Below are 19,936 nucleotides of genomic sequence, written 5' to 3'. Positions count from 1 at the left end.
TAACTGGAAGTAGGAGAGTCAAAGAACAAGTACATGGGCATGGGTGTCTGGCAACAAAGACAGAAATGGCATGAGATTAGCAATCTCATAACAAACAGGAGGCAGAATGACAGGCACACAGGGGACAAAGAGTATCTATCTACAGCCCATAGCTTCTTGTGATCAGTAACCATTTGAGTCAGATTTCTAACCTGCCACATCCTTCCTACTCACCATCTGTCCTCAGAAGCTGGTGTTGCTGATGACTGGAGAATCACTTTCTTTTTCTATTCATGCTATGGCAGGATTGTTGGGAAAGTACTTTTTAGCAGCCCATAGCTGCTGGGGAGGAGAAAGACCATACAGCCTTCTTTTCTCACCAATAGCAGTTGCACTGTTAGGTGGAAAGGAAGAGAATCGATGAGAATAAAGGTGGGCAAGATCACAAAGAGTAGGAGTTTGGAGGCTTACCAGGAGAGAGGATTATATGGGTATTGCAACTCTACAAGTATGTGACAAGAGTCCAGTTTTACTGAGATTGACTCAAGACTGGCCTGAACTATACTTGTATTAATCTTGGTCTATCTCAAATTTGTACTCTCCAGATGTGTTGAGATGGCCATTCCCAGAATTCCTGCTCAGGAAACTTGGGCATGCTAGCCAGATATCCTGGGAGTCACTGTATATGGAGGGTACTAGGCTATTTCAAGCAAGTCAGAAGAGAACCAGAAGCAAGGTTCACAGTTGCTAACCACACTTGCCTGTTAAAGTTTTGTAACACACTTAACTGAAAGATGAATTGCATACAGTTTGTGGCACTGCAGTCATTGTTTATTTCCTGAAATGTCTCTCCCTGACAGAAGGGCAACTCAAGTGCTGATCATAGTATTTCTCTGAACATCCCTTAAATCTACTACTCTCCCTCTCTCTCTTGACTCTAAATGTGAGATTTCACTTTCTTTTTTCTTGCAGGATGAGAAAAACCAAAACATTTGAGGAAGACGTTTAAGGTAGTGGCCCCAAATGAAGTACGCAGGTTATGATGTGTGTTCTAGGCATGGAATGAATCCTGCTTCTATCAGCAAAATCATTAGATTTTAGCAAAATCATATCAGCAAAATCATTAGATTTTAGTAGACTGAATAGTGAACTGAGGAAGCAGAACTTCAGAAAGATAAGCCATTGCTGCAAACAGCACCTGCAGAAAGCAGTGACAGGACCTTTGAAGAGGATACAAACTCAACAAGGGCTGAAACAGTGAAATAAGCATCAGGAAACTGTTTTTTTCTTTCCCACATGCTGCTTCTTTTGCATTAACAAATATACATTATTTTATAGCCACTAATGAAATAAAAAGACAATCCAAGTTTTTCAGAAGCAGCATTGTTACTGAAACAAACAAACCACCAAAAAAACTATTCAGTCTATCTGTCTTTATGTTTTGTTGTTTATTCATTCAGTCGCTTCCGACTCTTCGTGACTTCATGGACCAACCCACGCCAGAGCTGCCTGTCGGTCATCAACACCCCCAGCTCCCCCAGGGACGAGTCCGTCACCTCTAGAATATCATCCATCCACCTTGCCCTTGGTCGGCCCCTCTTCCTTTTGCCCTCCACTCTCCCTAGCATCAGCATCTTCTCCAGGGTGTCCTGTCTTCTCATTGTGTGGCCAAAGTATTTCAGTTTTGCCTTTAATATCATTCCCTCAAGTGAGCAGTCTGGCTTTTTTTCCTGGAGTATGGACTGGTTTGATCTTCTTGCAGTCCAAGGCACTCTCAGAATTTTCCTCCAACACCACAGTTCAAAAGCATCGATCTTCCTTCTCTCAGCCTTCCTTATGGTCCAGCTCTCGCAGCCATATGTTACTATGAGGAATACCATTGCTTTAACTATGCAGACCTTTGTTGTCAGCGTGATGTCTCTGGTCTTAACTATTTTATCAAGATTGGTCATTGCTCTTCTCCCAAGGATTAAGCATCTTCTGATTTCCTGACTGCAGTCAGCATCTGCAGTAATCTTTGCACCTAGAAATAAGAAGTCTTTCACTGCCTCTACGTTTTCTCCCTCTATTTGCCAGTTACCAATCAAGCTGGTTGCCATAATCTTGGTTCTTTTGAGGTTTAGCTGCAAGCCAGCTTTTGCACTTTCTTCTTTCACCTTCATCATAAGGCTCCTCAGTCCCTCTTCGCTTTCAGCCATCAAAGTGGTATCATCTGCATATCTGAGATTGTTAATGTTTCCTCCAGTGATTTTAACTCCAGCCTTGGATTCCTCAAGCCCAGCATGTCGCATGATGTGTTCTGCGTACAAGTTGAATAGGTAGGGTGAGAGGATACAGCCCTGCCGTACTCCTTTCCCAATCTTAAACCAGTCCGTTGTTCCGTGGTCTGTTCATACTGTTGCTACTTGGTCATTATACAGATTCTTCAGGAGGCAGACAAGTTGGTATCCCCATACCACTAAGAACTTGCCACAATTTGTTATGGTCCACACAGTCAAAGGCTTTAGAAAAGTCAATAAAACAGAAATAGATGTTTTTCGGAAATTCCCTGGCTTTTTCCATTATCCAGCGGATACTGGCAATTTGGTCCCTAGTTCCTCTGCCTTTTCTAAACCTAGCTTGTACATCTGGCAATTCTCGCTCCATGAATTGCTGAAGTCTACCTTGCAGGATCTTGAGCATTACCTTACTGGCATGTGAAATGAGTGCCACTGTTCTATAGTTTGAACATTCTTTAGTGTTTCCCTTTTTTTGGTATGGGGATATAAGTTGATTTTTTCCAATCTGATGGCCATTCTTGTGTTTTCCAAATTTGCTGGCATATAGCATGCATTACCTTGACAGCATCATCTTGCAAGATTTTGAACAGTTCAGTTGGGATACCGTCGTCTCCTGCTGCCTTGTTGTTAGCAATGCTTCTTAAGGCCCATTCAACCTCACTCTTCAGGATGTCTGGCTCTAGCTCACTGACCACACCGTCAAAGCTATCCTCGATATTGTTATCCTTCCTATACAGGTCTTCCGTATATTCTTGCCACCTTTTCTTGATCTCTTCTTCTTCTGTTAGGTCCTTGCCATCTTTGTTTTTGATCATACCCATTTTGGCCTGGAATTTACCTCCGAGGTTTCTAATTTTCTGGAAGAGGTCTCTTGTCCTTCCACTTCTGTGCATTGCTTGTTTAAAAATAATTCCTTATCTCTTCTGGCTAACCTCTGGAATTTTGCATTGAATTGGGAGTATCTCCTATCGCTGTTGCCTTTTGCTTTCCTTCTTTCTTGGGCTACTTCTAGTGTCTCAGCAGACAGCCATTTTGCCTTCTTGGTTTTCTCTTTCTTTGGGATGTATTTTGTTGCCGCCTCCTGAACAATGTTGCGAACTTCTGTCCAGAGTTCTTCCGGAACCCTATCTACTAAATCCAGTCCCTTAAATCTATTCTTCACCTCCACTGCATATTCCTTAGGAATATTAGTGAGCTCACATCTAGCTGATTTGTGGGTCTTCCCTAATCTCTTTAGTCTGATCCTAAATTGTGCAAGAAGAAGTTCGTGATCAGAACTACAGTCAGCTCCAGGTCTTGTTTTTACCGACTGTATAGATGTCCGCCACCTTTGGCTGCAAAGGATGTAGTCAATCTGATTTCGGTGTTGTCCATCTGGTGAAGTCCATGTATAAAGCCGTCTCTTAGGTTGTTGGAAGCGAGTGTTTGTTATGCAGAGTGAGTTGTCTTGGCAAAACTCTATCAGCCTATGTCCTGCTTCATTTTGTTCTCCCAGGCCATGCTTACCTGTAATTCCAGGTGTCATTTGACTGCCCACCTTAGCATTCCAGTCTCCCGTGATGAAAATAACATATCTTTTAGGCATGTTGTCCAGTAGGTGCTGCAGCTCCTCATAGAACTGCTCTACTTCAGCTTCTTCAGCATCTGTGGTTGGGGCATATATTTGGATCACTGTGATGTTAGATGGCTTGCCCTGAATTCAAATTGAGGTCATTCTATCATTTTTTGGGTTGTATCCAAGCACTGCTTTAGCCACTTTACTATTAATTATGAAGGCTACTCCATTTCTTCTGTGGTTCTCTTGTCCACAGTGGTAGATCTGGTGGTCATTTGATGTGAAGTGGCCCATTCCAGTCCATTTCAGTTCACTGACACCCAAAATGTCTATCTTTAATCTTGACATCTTGCGAATAACCACATCCAATTTGCCCTGGCTCATAGATCTTACATTCCAGGTTCCAATGGTGTGTTGATCCTTAGAACATCGGATTTGCCGTTCACCACCAGCACTGTCGGCCGCTAGCCATCCTTTCGGCTTTGAGCTAGCTGCGTCATCACGTCTGGGGCTAATTGAACTCTTCCTCTGTTCCTCCCCAGTAGCATTTTGACCATCTTCCAACCTGGGAGTCTCATCTTCTGATGGTATACCGACATATCTGTGGTTGTACTGATCCATTTAGTTTTCATGGCAAGAATACTGGGGTGGTTGCCATTACCTTCCCCAGGGATTGCATTTAGTCTAACCTCTCTGTCATGACCTTCCCGTTTTGGGTGGCCCTTCACAGTTCAGCTCATGGCATCATTGAGGTGCTCAAGCTCCAGCACCATGACAAGGTAACGATCCTTGCTGAAGGTCTTTATTTTACCAAGGCAGAATTATTGTGTGTGGTTTTATCACCCTTTTAAATGTTTATTCAACTACCACTCTGCAAAGTAGTTTTTTTTTTCCCAACAGCAATGCTGTTCTCTTTTCTACCCACCCTCACAATTTGGGATATATATGTTACATTTCTAATCATGTCCCTGAAATTGCTCCAGAAATTGTCCATACATGCACAAGCACAGAGTACAAAATACCTGTATGTTTCTTCCTCTTCATATATTCTTATATTCTTTCTTTATCCCAATTAAAATAAGGATGTGAAGTCCTCTGGATCTGAATGGGAAATGTGTTTCAGATCATGCATCAGCACACATGTAGCACCTTTTGGAAACTCCTTACACCATATTTTCTTGAGATTGTGCTGCAGTTTTAGAGAGCAGAGCAGATACACAATCCCAAGTAAAGGTAAAGATACTATAATTTAAGGAGCTGCGGACTAGACCTACATCCAGGCCTTCCCTATCCTCCTCCACCACCCGTCCTTTTTTGCCTTTGAATCTGAAGCACCGCACCGCCCTAGTCCAAAACAGCTGCATCTATCTTTTACTAACCAAAATAATGCATCTAATGTGAAAACATTCTTAATGTAAATTCTTTTGGTGGGTGAGTATCAGGGCTTTGCTTCAAAGGGATGGTTTGATGAAAGATATGCAGTCAAATCATCCCTTCAAATGGAATAAGAATCCAATTAGATGACTTTCATGTTGCTGCCACTCCACTGTGGTTGGACTCTCTTTGTCCAACCTGGTTTCTCACAGCACCATCTTGCCTGGCTCCTGGCTCCTGCTTGGTTGCTGACTGAGCTGGAACCACCTTCCAACTAGGTGATCCTGAGAGCTGCAGCAAACACTTTCTACCCCAGCTAATGATATGCATCACATCCAGAGATCCTCTATACTTTATCTGGTCCCTCATGACATTTATTTATTTATTATTCAAATTTAATTACCACCCATCTCCCCCAAGAGAGGGACTCTGGGCAGTTTACAATAAAATCAAACTCCAAACATAAACATTAAAATTGGTGAGACATTCGCATAGCCCCTGCAACCCATGGCCCACCATCAACATACATCCCCATCTGGCACCACTGGAAAGGAAGGAAGGACACACAGAAAAAGCTGAGCCATTATGGATTCTTAATAATGACAAAGTAGCCAGCCAATGAATTTTCTCATCTCAAGCTGTTTGAGGAATGCAATTTTGCCATTTGTATCTGACTCTTCTGATAGTATTATTAGATATAATACATTCACTTGAAGGGATGGAAATCTATTTATTATATAAGTGGATCTGCTTACCTTTACGTTATTCTATATATTGCAGGCTATTTATAGTGTAGTGTATATGGAATAGATATAACATAAACTTATTTTCAAAAGAATGTATAAGCAGAACATAATGCTCATTAATAAGCCACACTGACAAGCCTTATACCTAGGAAAACAAGTGGTCAGAGAATGGATTTCTGAATTCCCAGTAAATGCTTACTTTTTAGTAAAGTGTTTGGATATTTTCTGATTCTAAATTCAAGCAGGGGATTTCCTGCATTGTTCAGTATGATTTCTTTGTTGATTTTTTCCCCTGTGGGCAGCCTGGAAATTGCTGTGAGATGACAGACATAAAGGCAATTGATTTAAATGTGAATCTGAGTTTCATTTCTCTTCCTCCAGGCGCAGTTTGTTTACCATTAAATGAATCAGTCTTCCATTTGCATTGCAAACCCAAGCATTTTGCTTGTGTAAACCAAACAAAGTCTAAGGGTTTGGGCATTTTCCATTTTTGAAAGATCAGAAAATCAGAACACTTCCTGTCATCCAAATTTTAAAGAAAATATATGAGGAAAGGGGATGATAAATAACTTTATTTAAAGTAATCAACAATACCAAATGCTCTGCAATATGTATTGAATAAGGATACCTATTTTCTTCTACATTCTATCTCTACAGTAACACGGTTTGATATATCAGTGCAGATATAATTTTTCAGTGCTTGACTACCTACATTAAGCTATTCATTCAGAACTCCACATATTATATCAGATGAATCTGCTTAAACTGCCCAGAAATCAAGATGAAACACAACTAAATTTACTGCCACATCTTGGCACTGGGGGAGCAAAAGTCTTATGTAATCATACAAATTCCTGACTGTATATAAGAAAAAGAATCCAGCTAGCATTTTTAATAAATGCTTATTAGGTGCACAGCAGACAACCACAAATGAAAGTTCTACATAGGAGTTCTGCAAAAATGATCACTTTTATGCATTGCTGTGATGAATTTAGGGAAAATCCCAGAGCTGGTGTAAACTTGATCCTCTGTGGTTGTATTCACTTTCTATTCTTGGGTAAGCAAAAATGCATTTCAATTTCAATTATGTGGCATGATTTAAAAAGAAGAATTAAAACAACAGAATTCAAGTATCATGCTAAGTCATAATGTGATTTGATTTTGACTTGGCGAATTATGCATAACCAGTCATAATAATTTTTAAACCATGATTTATAGCTTAGCATATTGTGCAGATTTAGCCAACTGCAAATTACTTAATAACAATAGTTAAAACAAACCATGATTTAACACTATGTATGAATCCAGTCTCTTTGAAAAGTTCTTCACTATTTTTGCATATTCCTGGTTTGTTGTTGTTGTTTATTCGTTTAGTCGCTTCCGACTCTACGTGACTTCATGGACCAGCCCACGCCAGAGCTGCCTGTCGGTTGTCAACACCCCCAGCTCCCCCAGGGACGGGTCCGTCACCTCTAGAATATCATCCATCCACCTTGCCCTTGGTCGGCCCCTCTTCCTTTTGCCCTCCACTCTCCCTAGCATCAGCATCTTCTCCAGGGTGTCCTGCCTTCTCATTATGTGGCCAAAGTATTTCAGTTTTGCCTTTAATATCATTCCCTCTAGTGAGCAGTCTGGCTTTATTTCCTGGAGGATGGACTGGTTTGATCTTCTTGCAGTCCAAGGCACTCTCAGAATTTTCCTCCAACACCACAGTTCAAAAGCATCGATCTTCCTTCTCTCAGCCTTCCTTATGGTCCAGCGCTCGCAGCCATATGTTACTATGGGGAACACCATTGCTTTAACTATGCAGACCTTTGTTGTCAGTGTGATGTCTCTGGTCTTAACTATTTTATCGAGATTGGTCATTGCTCTTCTCCCAAGGATTAAGCGTCTTCTGATTTCCTGACTGCAGTCAGCATCTGCAGTAATCTTTGCACCTAGAAATACAAAGTCTTTCACTGCTTCTACATTTTCTCCCTCTATTTGCCAGTTATCAATCAAGCTGGTTGCCATAATCTTGGTTTTTTTGAGGTTTAGCTGCAAGCCAGCTTTTGCACTTTCTTCTTCACCTTCATCATAAGGCTCCTCAGTTCCTCTTCGCTTTCAGCCATCAAAGTGGTATCATCTGCATATCTGAGATTGTTAATGTTTCTTCCAGCGATTTTAACTCCAGCCTTGGATTCCTCAAGCCCAGCATGTCGCATGATGTGTTCTGTGTACAAGTTGAATAGGTAGGGTGAGAGTATACAGCCCTGCCATACTCCTTTCCCAATCTTAAACCAGTCCGTTGTTCCGTGGTCTGTTCTTACCGTTGCTACTTGGTTGTTATACAGATTCTTCAGGAGGCAGACAAGATGACTTGGTATCCCAATACCACTAAGAACTTGCCACAATTTGTTATGGTCCACACAGTCAAAGTCTTTAGAAAAGTCAATAAAACAGAAATAGATGTTTTTCTGAAACTCCATGGCTTTTTCCATTATCCATCGGATATTGGCAATTTGGTCCCTAGTTCCTCTGCCTTTTCTAAACCCAGCTTGTACATCTGGCAATTCTCGCTCCATGAACTGCTGAAGTCTACCTTGCAGGACCTTGAGCATTACCTTACTGGCATGTGAAATGAGTGCCACTGTTTGATAGTTTGAACATTCTTTAGTGTTTCCCTTTTTTGGTATGGGGATATAAGTTGATTTTTTCCAATCTGATGGCCATTCTTGTGTTTTCCAAAGTTGCTGGCATATAGCATGCATTACCTTGACAGCATCATCTTGCAAGATTTTGAACAGTTCAGCTGGGATGCTGTCGTCTCCTGCTGCCTTGTTATTAGCAATGCTTCTTAAGGCCCATTCAACCTCACTCTTCAGGATGTCTGGCTCTAGCTCACTGACCACACCGTCAAAGCTATCCCCGATATTGTTATCCTTCCTATACAGGTCTTCTGTATATTCTTGCCACCTTTTCTTGATCTCTTCTTCTGTTAGGTCCTTGCCATCTTTGTTTTTGATCATACCCACTTTTGCCTGGAATTTACCTCCAATGTTTCTAATTTTCTGGAAGAGGTCTCTTGTCCTTCCTATTCTATTGTGTTCTTCCACTTCCGTGCATTGCTTGTTTAAAAATAATTCCTTATCTCTTCTGGCTAACCTCTGGAACTTTGCATTTAATTGGGCATATCTCCCCCTATCACTGTTGCCTTTTGCTTTCCTTCTTTCTTGGGCTACTTCTAGTGTCTCAGCAGACAGCCATTTTGCCTTCTTGGTTTTCTCTTTCTTTGGGATGTATTTTGTTGCTGCCTCTTGGACAATGTTGCAGACTTCTGTCCATAGTTCTTCCGGGATCCTATCTACTAAGTCCAGTCCCTTAAATCTATTCTTCACCTCCACTGCATATTCCTTAGGAATATTAGTGAGCTCATATCTAGCTGATCTGTGGGTCTTCCCTAATCTCTTTAGTCTGATCCTAAATTGTGCAAGAAGAAGTTCATGATCTGAACTACAGTCAGCTCCAGGTCTTGTTTTTACCGACTGTATAGATGTCCACCACCTTTGGCTGCAAAGGATGTAGTCAATCTGGTTTCGGTGTTGTCCATCTGGTGAAGTCCATGTATAAAGCCGTCTCTTAGGTTGCTGGAAGAGAGTGTTTGTTATGCACATTGAGTTGTCTTGGCAAAATTGTATCAGCCTATGTGTCATGATCACCATTGCAATGCTTGTGACATCGCAACGGCTCACATAACAATACAGGGAAATGGGTACCAGGCGGATTAAGGGAAAGGGCAACTAGCTAACAAAAGAGAGCAACAGGTGCTGGCAACAAAGTATCGACTCTAGCCGGAGGCGCGGAAGAGAGAGATACAATGTTGCAAAGAAGGTAATTGACAAGACCAGACCACGAGGCGCGCCCGAGCTGTCAAAAAGATTACGAACCTGATCGCCCGGCAATGAAGCATCACCGGCCAGGAAAACAGTCAAGGAAACGCCCGAGGCACAGGAGGGGCTCCACGACCCCTCACCTACCAGCAACGGAACCAACGGGGCTCAGGGCGCACCCGGAGTAAGAAGGGGTGGAGTGCTGACCGGCGCGGGCTATTTAAATCCCATTCCGGCACGCTCCACTCACTCTTAGCTTTTCTAAGGGCATGCATTCTATACTCAAATAAAACCGGAACATAAGCCTACACTAGCGTCTGTGTTTTTACTGGGTAGCAGGCAGAGCCTGACATAAAGCTGAGAGTCACCAAACCAAAATCGCCAAGCTCCACTGGATGAAAATTTTTCCGCGGGAGAGACCAACTGGCGAAAACCGGAACCGGGGACAGCGATGGAGCCAGCAGTTCGCACCAGAGGCGTGAAGGATGGCCCGTAAGAGGCAGAGGCGACCCGACAGTGGCTGGAGGCAGTGTACCCGAAAGGGGAGACGGACACCCTCCCTGCCCACACCGCACCTCAGTTCCAGACCTGGAGCTCCAACCCAGACGGGAGAACCCCGACGGAAGACGAAGTCAGGGACCAGCAACTCCTTGCTTGGGCCGGTGGAGCAGGACCCTGGACGGGAACACCCTACTCCACCTGGAGGCTCCGCTACCCCGAAACGCCCGAGCAGGAAGGCGCAAGACTACGTACTGGACATCATCTGGCAGCACCGACGTCGGACGACCAGGGCACGCCAGACAGGGTCACGGCCCTGGAAGCCAGGGTATGATACCTTGAGCACCTGCTCCTGTCCCCGACATCGGCAGACGAGGACACAACCCTGAAAGCCAAGGTACGAGACCTGGAACATATGCTCCAGTCCCTAGCAACAATCGTCAGCGAGCGCTCCAAGACTGAGGCGGCACAGGGGGTAAGAGGGGATCGGGGCAACATACCCACCCTGCCAACAGCCCTGAGCGGAAGGGACCAAGCACGAGACTCTGTCACAGGGATTCACGGCCCCAGGCCAGTGGGAGCCATCCCTCACCACCCACAGGTAGGGGACCCGCAAATTGGGAGGTTCGCCAAAGACCTCCCCATACAATTTGACGGGAACCCTACGAAACTGTCCTTCTTTCTAACAAATGCGAGGGACTACATGGCCCAATACGGCCATTGCTTCAACTCAGAAGCCGCTAAAATCTCGGCGGTGGCCACCAAGCTCCAAGAAAGGGCTGCGGACTGGTACGTGCAGATGTCCAAGTCCAGAGCCCCAGCCTTGGCCGATTTCCATGACTTCCTCGCCGAGTTGAAGCATTACTTTGAGGACCCCCTGGCAAAAGAAAGGGCCAAGTGCACACTTCAAGCGCTACGCCAGGGAAGAAAACCAGTGGCCGACTACGCCCTCGAGTTCAAGGTCCTCGCAGGCAAAATCACGGAATGGTCTGAGGCCACCCTGATCGACATGTTCAAGCATGGCCTCAACCGGGAGGTGCTTCAATAGGCACTCTACAGGGACGACCCAGCCTCCCTTCACGGGTGGATTTGCCTAGCCGGAAAAGCGGAGCATGCTCAGCGGACGTTCCTGCTCACAATCGCAGACGACAAAATCCCGCCCAGCACAAGAGGACCAGTCCCACAGTCGGGCCCAATCTGGCATGCAGACCAACAACGGAGGCTTGCCCGTGGGCAGTGTACCAGGTGCGGGAAAACGGGCCACCGAGCGGCGGACTGTTTCACAAACAGAACAACGGATTGCCCGCCCAGACCCACACCGAAGATGCCGCACAAGCCATCCAACCCCCCCAGATGGCTGACAGGAGCGTTACCAACCCTGGACAAGGACGTGGATGCCTACCTCGCAGGGGACGCGATCAACGCCCAAGAACAGCCGGCGGAAAACGCTCCCCACCTGCTCTAAGCAGCGCCGCTGGACAGGTGGTGGAGGCGCAACAACCCCAGGGTGAGTGACGATTACTCCATCCTGGCAGGGACAATTGAACTCTCTTACGGCCCTAGAGCCATTGCGGCCGAAGCTATGCTGGATTCTGGGTGCTCCAGAAATCTGATCCACCCGGACATTGTCGCCACACTAAAACTGCCTTGTTTCCCCCTCCCTAAACTGCTGGCGTTCCATCAACTAGACGGTTCTACAGCGGGGGGGAGACCGGCCACCCAGAGGACCGGAATGGTCACCCTGACAATGGGCACCCACAAGGAATCAATAAACTTTGTGGTGACCCAGATAGGGAAACCCATAATAGTGCTGGGGATCCCCTGGCTAGCACGCAACAACCCACATATAGACTGGAGGACATGCTCCATCAAGTTCAAAGACGGGGTCTACCAGGCACCAACACCAGACAAACCATCTGCTCCGACGGTGGGGAGGGCAGAAGTCATCGACCACACCCACAACCCCCCGCCCAGAAGGACTGCCGGAGCAATATGCAGACTTTGCAGATGTCTTCGGAGAAGAGGAGGCGGACCAATTACCCCCCCCACCGCAAGACGGACTGCACAATTGAACTGCTCCCAGACGTCCCATTACCCAAGCCCAAGATCTACCCCATGACCCAGAGAGAATTAGCGGCGCTGCGGGAATTCTTGGATAAAAACCTCTCCAGGGGCTTCATAGAACCAGCAAACTCGCCAGTTGGAGCACCTGTCTTATTTCGGGAAAAGAAGGACGGCACCCTGAGACTATGCACCGATTACCGCAGATTAAATTCCGCTTCCCTATCCAACAAATACCCCCTACCCCTCGTAAAGGATATGCTAGCACACCTGTCAAAGGGAAGGGTATTTTCCAAACTCGACCTCCGTGAGGCATATTACAGAATCCGCATCAGGGAGGGGGATGAGTGGAAAACAGCATTCAACTGCCCCTTGGGCTCCTTCCAGTACAAGGTACTGCCATTCGGTCTTGTGCGGGCCCCAGGGGTCTTCATGCAACTCATCAACGAGGTACTGCATGAACACCTATTCAAGGGCATACTGGTTTACCTGGATGATGTCCTCATCTACACGAGGACGCAGAGGGAACACGAGAGGTTGGTGAGGCAAGTCCTCACTAAGCTACGGAAAGCCAAACTCTACGCTAAGCTGTCCAAGTGCGAATTCCACAAATTGCGCTTGGACTACCTAGGGTACAGAATCTCTGACAAAGGCGTAGAAATGGACCCCGCAAAGGTCCAGGTAGTTTTGAGCTGGGAACGCCCATGCACCAGGCACCAGCTTCAAAGCTTCCTCGGGTTCGCGAATTTCTATAGGTCCTTCGCGAGGGGGTTCACGGAAATCGCCCTACCCTTAACCGATTTGCTCAAGACCAAGGGTGTCGGGGAGACGCGCAAGGTAAAAAACCCGGGGGCCGTACTTAATTGGACTCCTGCCTGTCAAACCGCGTTTGACAGGCTAAAAGCGCTGTTCACAGCGGAGCCAATCCTAGCTCACCCGGACTCCGAACGACCTTTTGTGGGGCAGGTGGACGCCTCTGACTTCTCAATAGGTGCCATCCTGCTGCAAAAGGATCCCACGGGAATCCTGAAGCCATGCGCCTACCTCTCGAGGAAATTCTCGGAGACAGAGGGGCGCTGGCACGTATGGGAAAAGGAAGCATTTGCGGTTAAAGCAGCGCTGGAGGCTTGGCGTCACCTTTTGGAAGGGACGACTTGCCCGTTTGAGGTCTGGACAGACCACCGCAACCTCGAGGCGCTCCGTATGCCCCGGCGCCTCAGTCCCAAGCAAATACGATGGGCTCAGTTCTTCAGCCGGTTCAACTTCCAGCTGAAGTTCATACCAGGCAAAAAGAACTTCCTGGCAGATGCACTCTCCGGACTGCCCCAGGATGTGGAGCCTATCTCTGACATTGTAGGGACGGTGCTTTCCGATTCCCAGTTGGTATGGCGGCGGTCACCCAGGGTCGTGCTTGGGGACAGCCTGCCCCCCCCTCACAAACAACTACGACGCAACCCGCCCCTAGACGCAGGCAACCTCTAATACCAGGGGGGCTACAGGCAGATTTCATAACGGCATTGAAATCTGACCCCTGGCTCCTCGCCAACCCCAACAAGGTCACCATGGACCAGGACCTCGCATGGGCGGAGGGAAGGCTATATATACCTGACTCACAACGGCAGGCGATCCTCAACAGATCGCATGACAGCAAACAGGCTGGTCACTTCGGGTTCCTGAAAACCCTACACCTGACTCAGAGTCAGTTTTGGTGGCCCTCGCTGAGGAAGGACGTCAAGACGTATGTGGCGTCCTGCCCAGTGTGCGCTATGGCCAAGCGAGCGGCTAGCAAACCCCAGGGGCTGCTGCAACCCGTGGCTGAACCCTCCCGCCCTTGGGATGAAATCTCAATGGACTTCATAGTCGACTTACCGCCCAGCCAAAAGAAAACGGTCATTTGGGTGGTAAAAGACTACTTTTCAAAACAAGCGCATTTCATCCCCTGCGCCTCGATCCCGTCAGCCCAACAGCTGGCGAAACTGTTCCTAGTCCATGTGTACCGCCTACACGGATGCCCCTCCCGCTTGGTGACCGATAGGGGCACACAATTTACCTCGAGGTTTTGGCGGGCTTTTTTGAAACTGATAGGTACCCAGCAAGCCCTGTCAACCTGCTGGCATCCCCAGACGGACGGATCCACAGAGATCCTTAATGCCACACTGGAGCAATTCCGCCGCTCCTACATAATCTATCACCAAGACGACTGGGTAGACCTCCTCCCATTTGCAGAGGTCACATACAACAACGTGATACACCAAAGCACCGGAAAAACCCCCTTTGGGGTGGTGTCGGGTCGGGGGTTCGTCCCCATCCCTGAGCTACCTCAGCCTCTGTCCCCAACAGTGGCCGCCTGTGATTGGGGTGAGAAAATCGCAGATTCCTGGCCGGTCATCAAGGACACGTTTAAAGAGGCACAAACAGCGTACAAATCACAAGCGGACAAACACCGGCACCAGCAACCAACATTTCAGGTGGGGGACATGGTCTGTCTATCCACCAGATTCATAAAATCGCCACAACCATCGAAGAAGCTGGCCCCCAAATTTATTGGACCATTCCAGGTGACACAAATAGTGAACCCAGTCACGGTGCGCTTGGACCTGCCCCATAATCTAAAGAGACTGTACCCGGTATTTCACTGCAGCTTACTCAAGCTGGCAAGTGATCCCTCCCGGTGGCACCCACGCACGCCCCCCCCATCAGTGATGATAGACGGGCAGCAACACTTTGAAGTAAAGGAGGTGCTTGACTCCCGCAAGCGGCGGGGCTCCCTCCAATACCTCGTAAAGTGGAAACACTTTCCACACCCTGAGTGGGTCGCTGCCCGTGACGTCCAGGCTCCCGACCTGATCCGCACCTTCCACACCGCCTACCCCTCCAAACCTGCGGCTTAACCTTCCCGAAGGGGGGCATTATGTCATGATCACCGTTGCGATGCTTGTGACATCGCAACGGCTCACATAACAATACAGGGAAATGGGTACCGGGCGGATTAAAGGAAAAGGCAACTAGCTAACAAAAGAGAGCAACAGGTGCTGGCAACAAAGTATCGACTCTAGCCGGAGGCGCGGAAGAGAGAGATACAATGTTGCAAAGAAGGTAATTGACAAGACCAGACCACGAGGCGCGCCCGAGCTGTCAAAAAGATTACGAACCTGATCGCCCGGCAATGAACCATCACCGGCCAGGAAAACAGTCAAGGAAACACCCGAGGCACAGGAGGGGCTCCACGACCCCTCACCTACCGGCAACGGAACCAACGGGGCTTGGGGTGCACCCGGAGTAAGAAGGGGTGGAGCGCTGACCGGCACGGGCTATTTAAATACCGTTCCGGCGTGCTCCACTCACTCTCAGCTTTTCTAAGGGCATGCATTCTATACTCAAATAAAACCAGAACCTAAGCCTACACTAGCGTCTGTGTTTTTACTGGGTAGCAGGCAGAGCCTGACACTATGTCCTGCTTCGTTTTGTTCACCCAGGCCATGCTTACCTGTAATTCCAGGTGTCATTTGACTGCCCACCTTAGCATTCCAGTCTCCCGTGATGAAAATAACATCTCTTTTAGGCGTGTTGTCCAGTAGGTGCTGCAGATCCTCATAGAACTGCTTTACTTCAGCTTCTTCAGCATCTGTGGTTGGGGCGTATATTTGGATCACTGTGAGATGGCTTGCCCTGAATTCAAATTGAGATCATTCTATCGTTTTTTGGATTGTATCCGAGCACTGCTTTAGCCACTTCACTATTAATTATGAAGGCTACTCCATTTCTTCTGTGGTCCTCTTGTCCACAGTAGTAGATCTGGTGGTCATTTGATGTGAAGTGGCCCATTCCTGTCCATTTCAGTTCACTGACGCCCAGAATGTCTATCTTTAATCTTGACATCTCACCAATAACCACATCCAATTTGCCCTGGCTCATAGATCTTACATTCCAGGTTCCAATGGCATGTTGATCCTTAGAACATCGGATTCACCGTTCACCACCAGCACCGTCGGCCGCTAACCGTCCTTTCGGCTTTGAGCTAGCTGCGTCATCACGTCTGGGGCTAGTTGAACTCATCCTCTGTTCCTCCCCAGTAGCATTTTGACCATCTTCCGACCTGGGGGTCTCATCTTCTGATGGTATACCGACATATCTGTGGTTATACTGATCCATTTAGTTTTCACGGCAAGAATACTGGGGTGGGTTGCCATTACCTTCCCCAGGGATCGCATTTAGTCTGACCTCTCTGTCATGACCTTCCCGTCTTGGGTGGCCCTTCACGGTTTAGCTCATGGCATCATTGAGGTGCTCAAGCTCCAGCACCACGACAAGGTAACGATCCTTTGCTGAAGATATTCCTGGTGTTGCTGGCTAATTTACTAGTCCAACTAATACCAATGCATGAGATACTGTTGAATCAGAAACATCAAGCTTCTTGAGCTATAATAGCTTCTCTCTCAAATAATCCAACTTTTTATTATACTGTAGACTTCTATTTTAATTTTATAGTTGTGCTACTTTCTAATGGTTTGTGTTTCCCTGCACCTTTAGAAGGATTTATTGTGTTTATCTAGCTTTGCCAAAGGGAAATGAGTGAAAGCAGAAGGAACTAGCCCTTATCCCCAGGCAGTGAAGTTTCCTGTACAATGTAGAACTTTTGCACTTTCAAAGGAAAGAGAAGATAGAGGCCTCCCTTAGTTTAAATCTTGTGCCTATGGTCTATCTCACACACAGATCAGGTGAGGGATGAAGAGGAACTCTCCCATTTTATTTCTCTTTTATCAGTTTGCCTAAAATAATCTTGTAAAAGCTATACATAGCCGTTATCATATACTTCAGCAATGAATTGGACTAATTAATTAACCTATGAAGAGAAACTACCTTTGACTGCTCCGAACAAATTTCCTATTCATCATTTTCATTTTTAGCTTGCTTTCCATTCAAGTTAAAATGTTCTACTGATCAGTAATTTATCTTTCTCAGAGTAAAGGAGCTTGAACATACAAACAAGATATTTAAACCAGGGGTAGATAATCTTCAGGCTTTTTTTGTTTACTATACGTCACAATCTACCAGCCACAGTCAAGATGGAAAAAGTAGCTGACTTCACACAATACATTAAGCCATATTGTGATTTGTTCAATTATGACTTACATGTTGTGTGAACTCAATTGTGGTTTATTCAACAAACCATGGCTAAACATATACAAACATAGCTTCATTTGTTATTCGACTGCAAAACACAGTGATGTAAATTGCTACCTACCTCCTATGTTTTTTTTTTAATCTGTTCAATCATGTCTGATTCTTGGGGACTGCCTGGACAAGCCGCTGCAGTTTTTTTGGCAAGGTTTTTCAGAAGTGGTTTGCTCTTGCCTCCTTCCTAGGGCTGAGAGAGAGGGACTGGCCCAAGGTCACCCAGCTGGCTTTGTGCCTAAGGTGGGATTAGAACCCACAAGGTCTCCTGGTGCCTTAACCACTACACCAAACTGGCTCTACCACCTATGTACCTGGTTTTAAAATGTTATCCTATAAATGTTTAATTAATGGCAAACCACTTCTGAAAACTCTAAGAAAACTGCAAGGACTTGTCCAGGCAGTTGCCAGGAATCAAAAACCGACTCTAAGGCCAACCCACCAACCCCGCCCCACCCCATATTCCACATAGCACTATTTACACAATCACAATTTAATGGGTTGTGATAATCCAGCCAGTGGTTGAATTCCCCCAACATGAATCCAACATAACATGGTTTAGTATGCCAGATTAATCCTGAAAATTGGATTGATTACGCTATGGTTAGGTTAGCCCTGAGTTATCATGCTTGACTAATTTCTCAAGCTTTCCCTCTTTCCACACCAAGAGTCAGAAGCCAGCACGTCATTCTTTTCCCTACAGTGGCTATACCACAGCAGCAGGTGGGTGCTACTGCTCGGAAGCCTCTGGAACAATTCATCACACAGCCGGCGAAATGACGCGCCATCCCCCGAGGCCAGACTTGGAAGTCTCGGCCATGACGTAACGCCCCAACCACGCTTCGATGCCGTTATGGCCCAGAAAGAGCACGCGCTAAGCCGCGATTCCCGCTCCTGTCCTTCCGTGGGTCTTGCTTGCCATAGAGGTGCGTCATGCCGGTTCTAGAGCGTCGCACACAAGAACCCGGAAGTCGCCTGCGGATAGTTTAGTTCTAACGCTCTATGGTGTGGGGGAGGGTGAGGAGGAAAGAAATAATATATTCTCCCCCCTCGTTAAGATTTGAAGAAGCGAGCAAATGGCGCTAACCGAGTGAGTGGTTTCTCTTTAAGGGCTCCGGGAGTGGGGGAAGAGGCGAGGAGGTGGGAATTCCTCTCGGGCTGAGGGGGTCGGTGGTGCCAGATTTTGGGTGGGTGAAAGGCCGCGTAGAAGAAATGCGACACCTTCACCCCATCAGCAGTCAGGAATAGCGTGAGAGAAAGTCCGGGTCCTTCCTGTGAGGTCTCCCTGACTTGGACTGCAGCTCCCCACAGAGCAGTCATTCAGCATGGTCGTTCCAACCTGGGGGTCTCCAGGTATGTTGGATTACGATCCCCCCCCACCCCCCGCCATCCTGGCCTTTCGAGCAGGTGTCTTCTTTGGTGTGTTGGAATACGACTCCTGTCATCCTCAGCTGTCGTTGCTGAGCTGGCTGGTGGAGTCGGAGTTGAGCACATTTGGAAGACTCCTGATTGGGAAAGGCTGGGAGGGATGCTGCTGTCCCATCTCCTGCGGATGTAAAGAGGAAGTTCAGAGGTGCCTTCAGAGTTGGATGTGGAAACCTGAGTCATCTCTGTCAGCCCTCACAGAATTTTTTCCAGGAAATGTAGAAGTTAAAGTACTGATGTTCTTTAAACACACACATTCTGAACATGGTAGTTATTTGTAAGCAGAGCAACCTAAGAGGAAGAGCAAAAATGTATTGCCTGGTCATGAGAAGAAGGCTTACAGATGTGCAATGATAATTAAAAGAATAGCAGTCTTCTTTGCTTATTGGATATCGGTGCAAGAATTATAGTATTACTTCAAACTTTGCATTAGTGCAAAGACATATACGAAGACAATTGGCCTTATATAGGTTTTTCCCCCCTCTTTTTTATTGTTAAAAAATACTTGGGTACTTTTATACCTAATTTGTCCATGTTAGGTATATCAAAGCTATTATAGACTTGAAAGAATGTTCTCTTCTCAAGCAAGACCTTACATATAAATATAACTACCATATTTTTGTGCAGAGAATAATATATTTATTAGTTTGTGAACCTAAACAGAAAGTTAGTTTGGTGTAGTGGTTAAGGCACCAAGCTAGAAATTGGGAGACTGTGAATTCTAGTCCTGCCTTAGGCACAAGTCCAGCTGGGTGACCTTGGGCCAGACACTCACTCTCAGCCCTAAGAAGAAGGCAGTGGCAAGCCACTTTGCAAAATGGTGCCAAGAAAACTATAGGGACTTGTCCCGGCAATAGCCAGGAGTCAAGACTGAATTGAAGACACAAAACAAAGATCACTAAAATAACGGTAGGCAATCTGGAGTCCTCCATATCTTTTGGTTGAAAAGGTATTTGCTACTGGTTTGGGGAGTTG

The 19,936-nt window shown here is 46.5% G+C and overlaps 1 protein-coding gene across 1 annotated transcript in view; it reads left to right on the top strand.

The window, feature by feature from the left end:
• Positions 1-18,478: 18,478 nt before the first annotated feature.
• The window catches only part of SLC9A8 (solute carrier family 9 member A8), a 73,641-nt gene continuing 72,183 nt past the window's right edge, over positions 18,479-19,936 (top strand). The window contains exon 1 of the mRNA XM_063297076.1: positions 18,479-18,626. Coding sequence (XP_063153146.1) covers positions 18,613-18,626 — 14 coding nt within the window. The 5' untranslated portion in view covers positions 18,479-18,612. The remainder of the gene's footprint in view (positions 18,627-19,936) is intronic.

This window comes from Candoia aspera, chromosome 3 (assembly GCF_035149785.1).
Source record: "Candoia aspera isolate rCanAsp1 chromosome 3, rCanAsp1.hap2, whole genome shotgun sequence".
Taxonomy (NCBI): domain Eukaryota; kingdom Metazoa; phylum Chordata; class Lepidosauria; order Squamata; family Boidae; genus Candoia; species Candoia aspera.
Note: the sequence above shows the minus strand (reverse complement) of the source record. Positions and strands in the feature narration are given on the sequence as shown.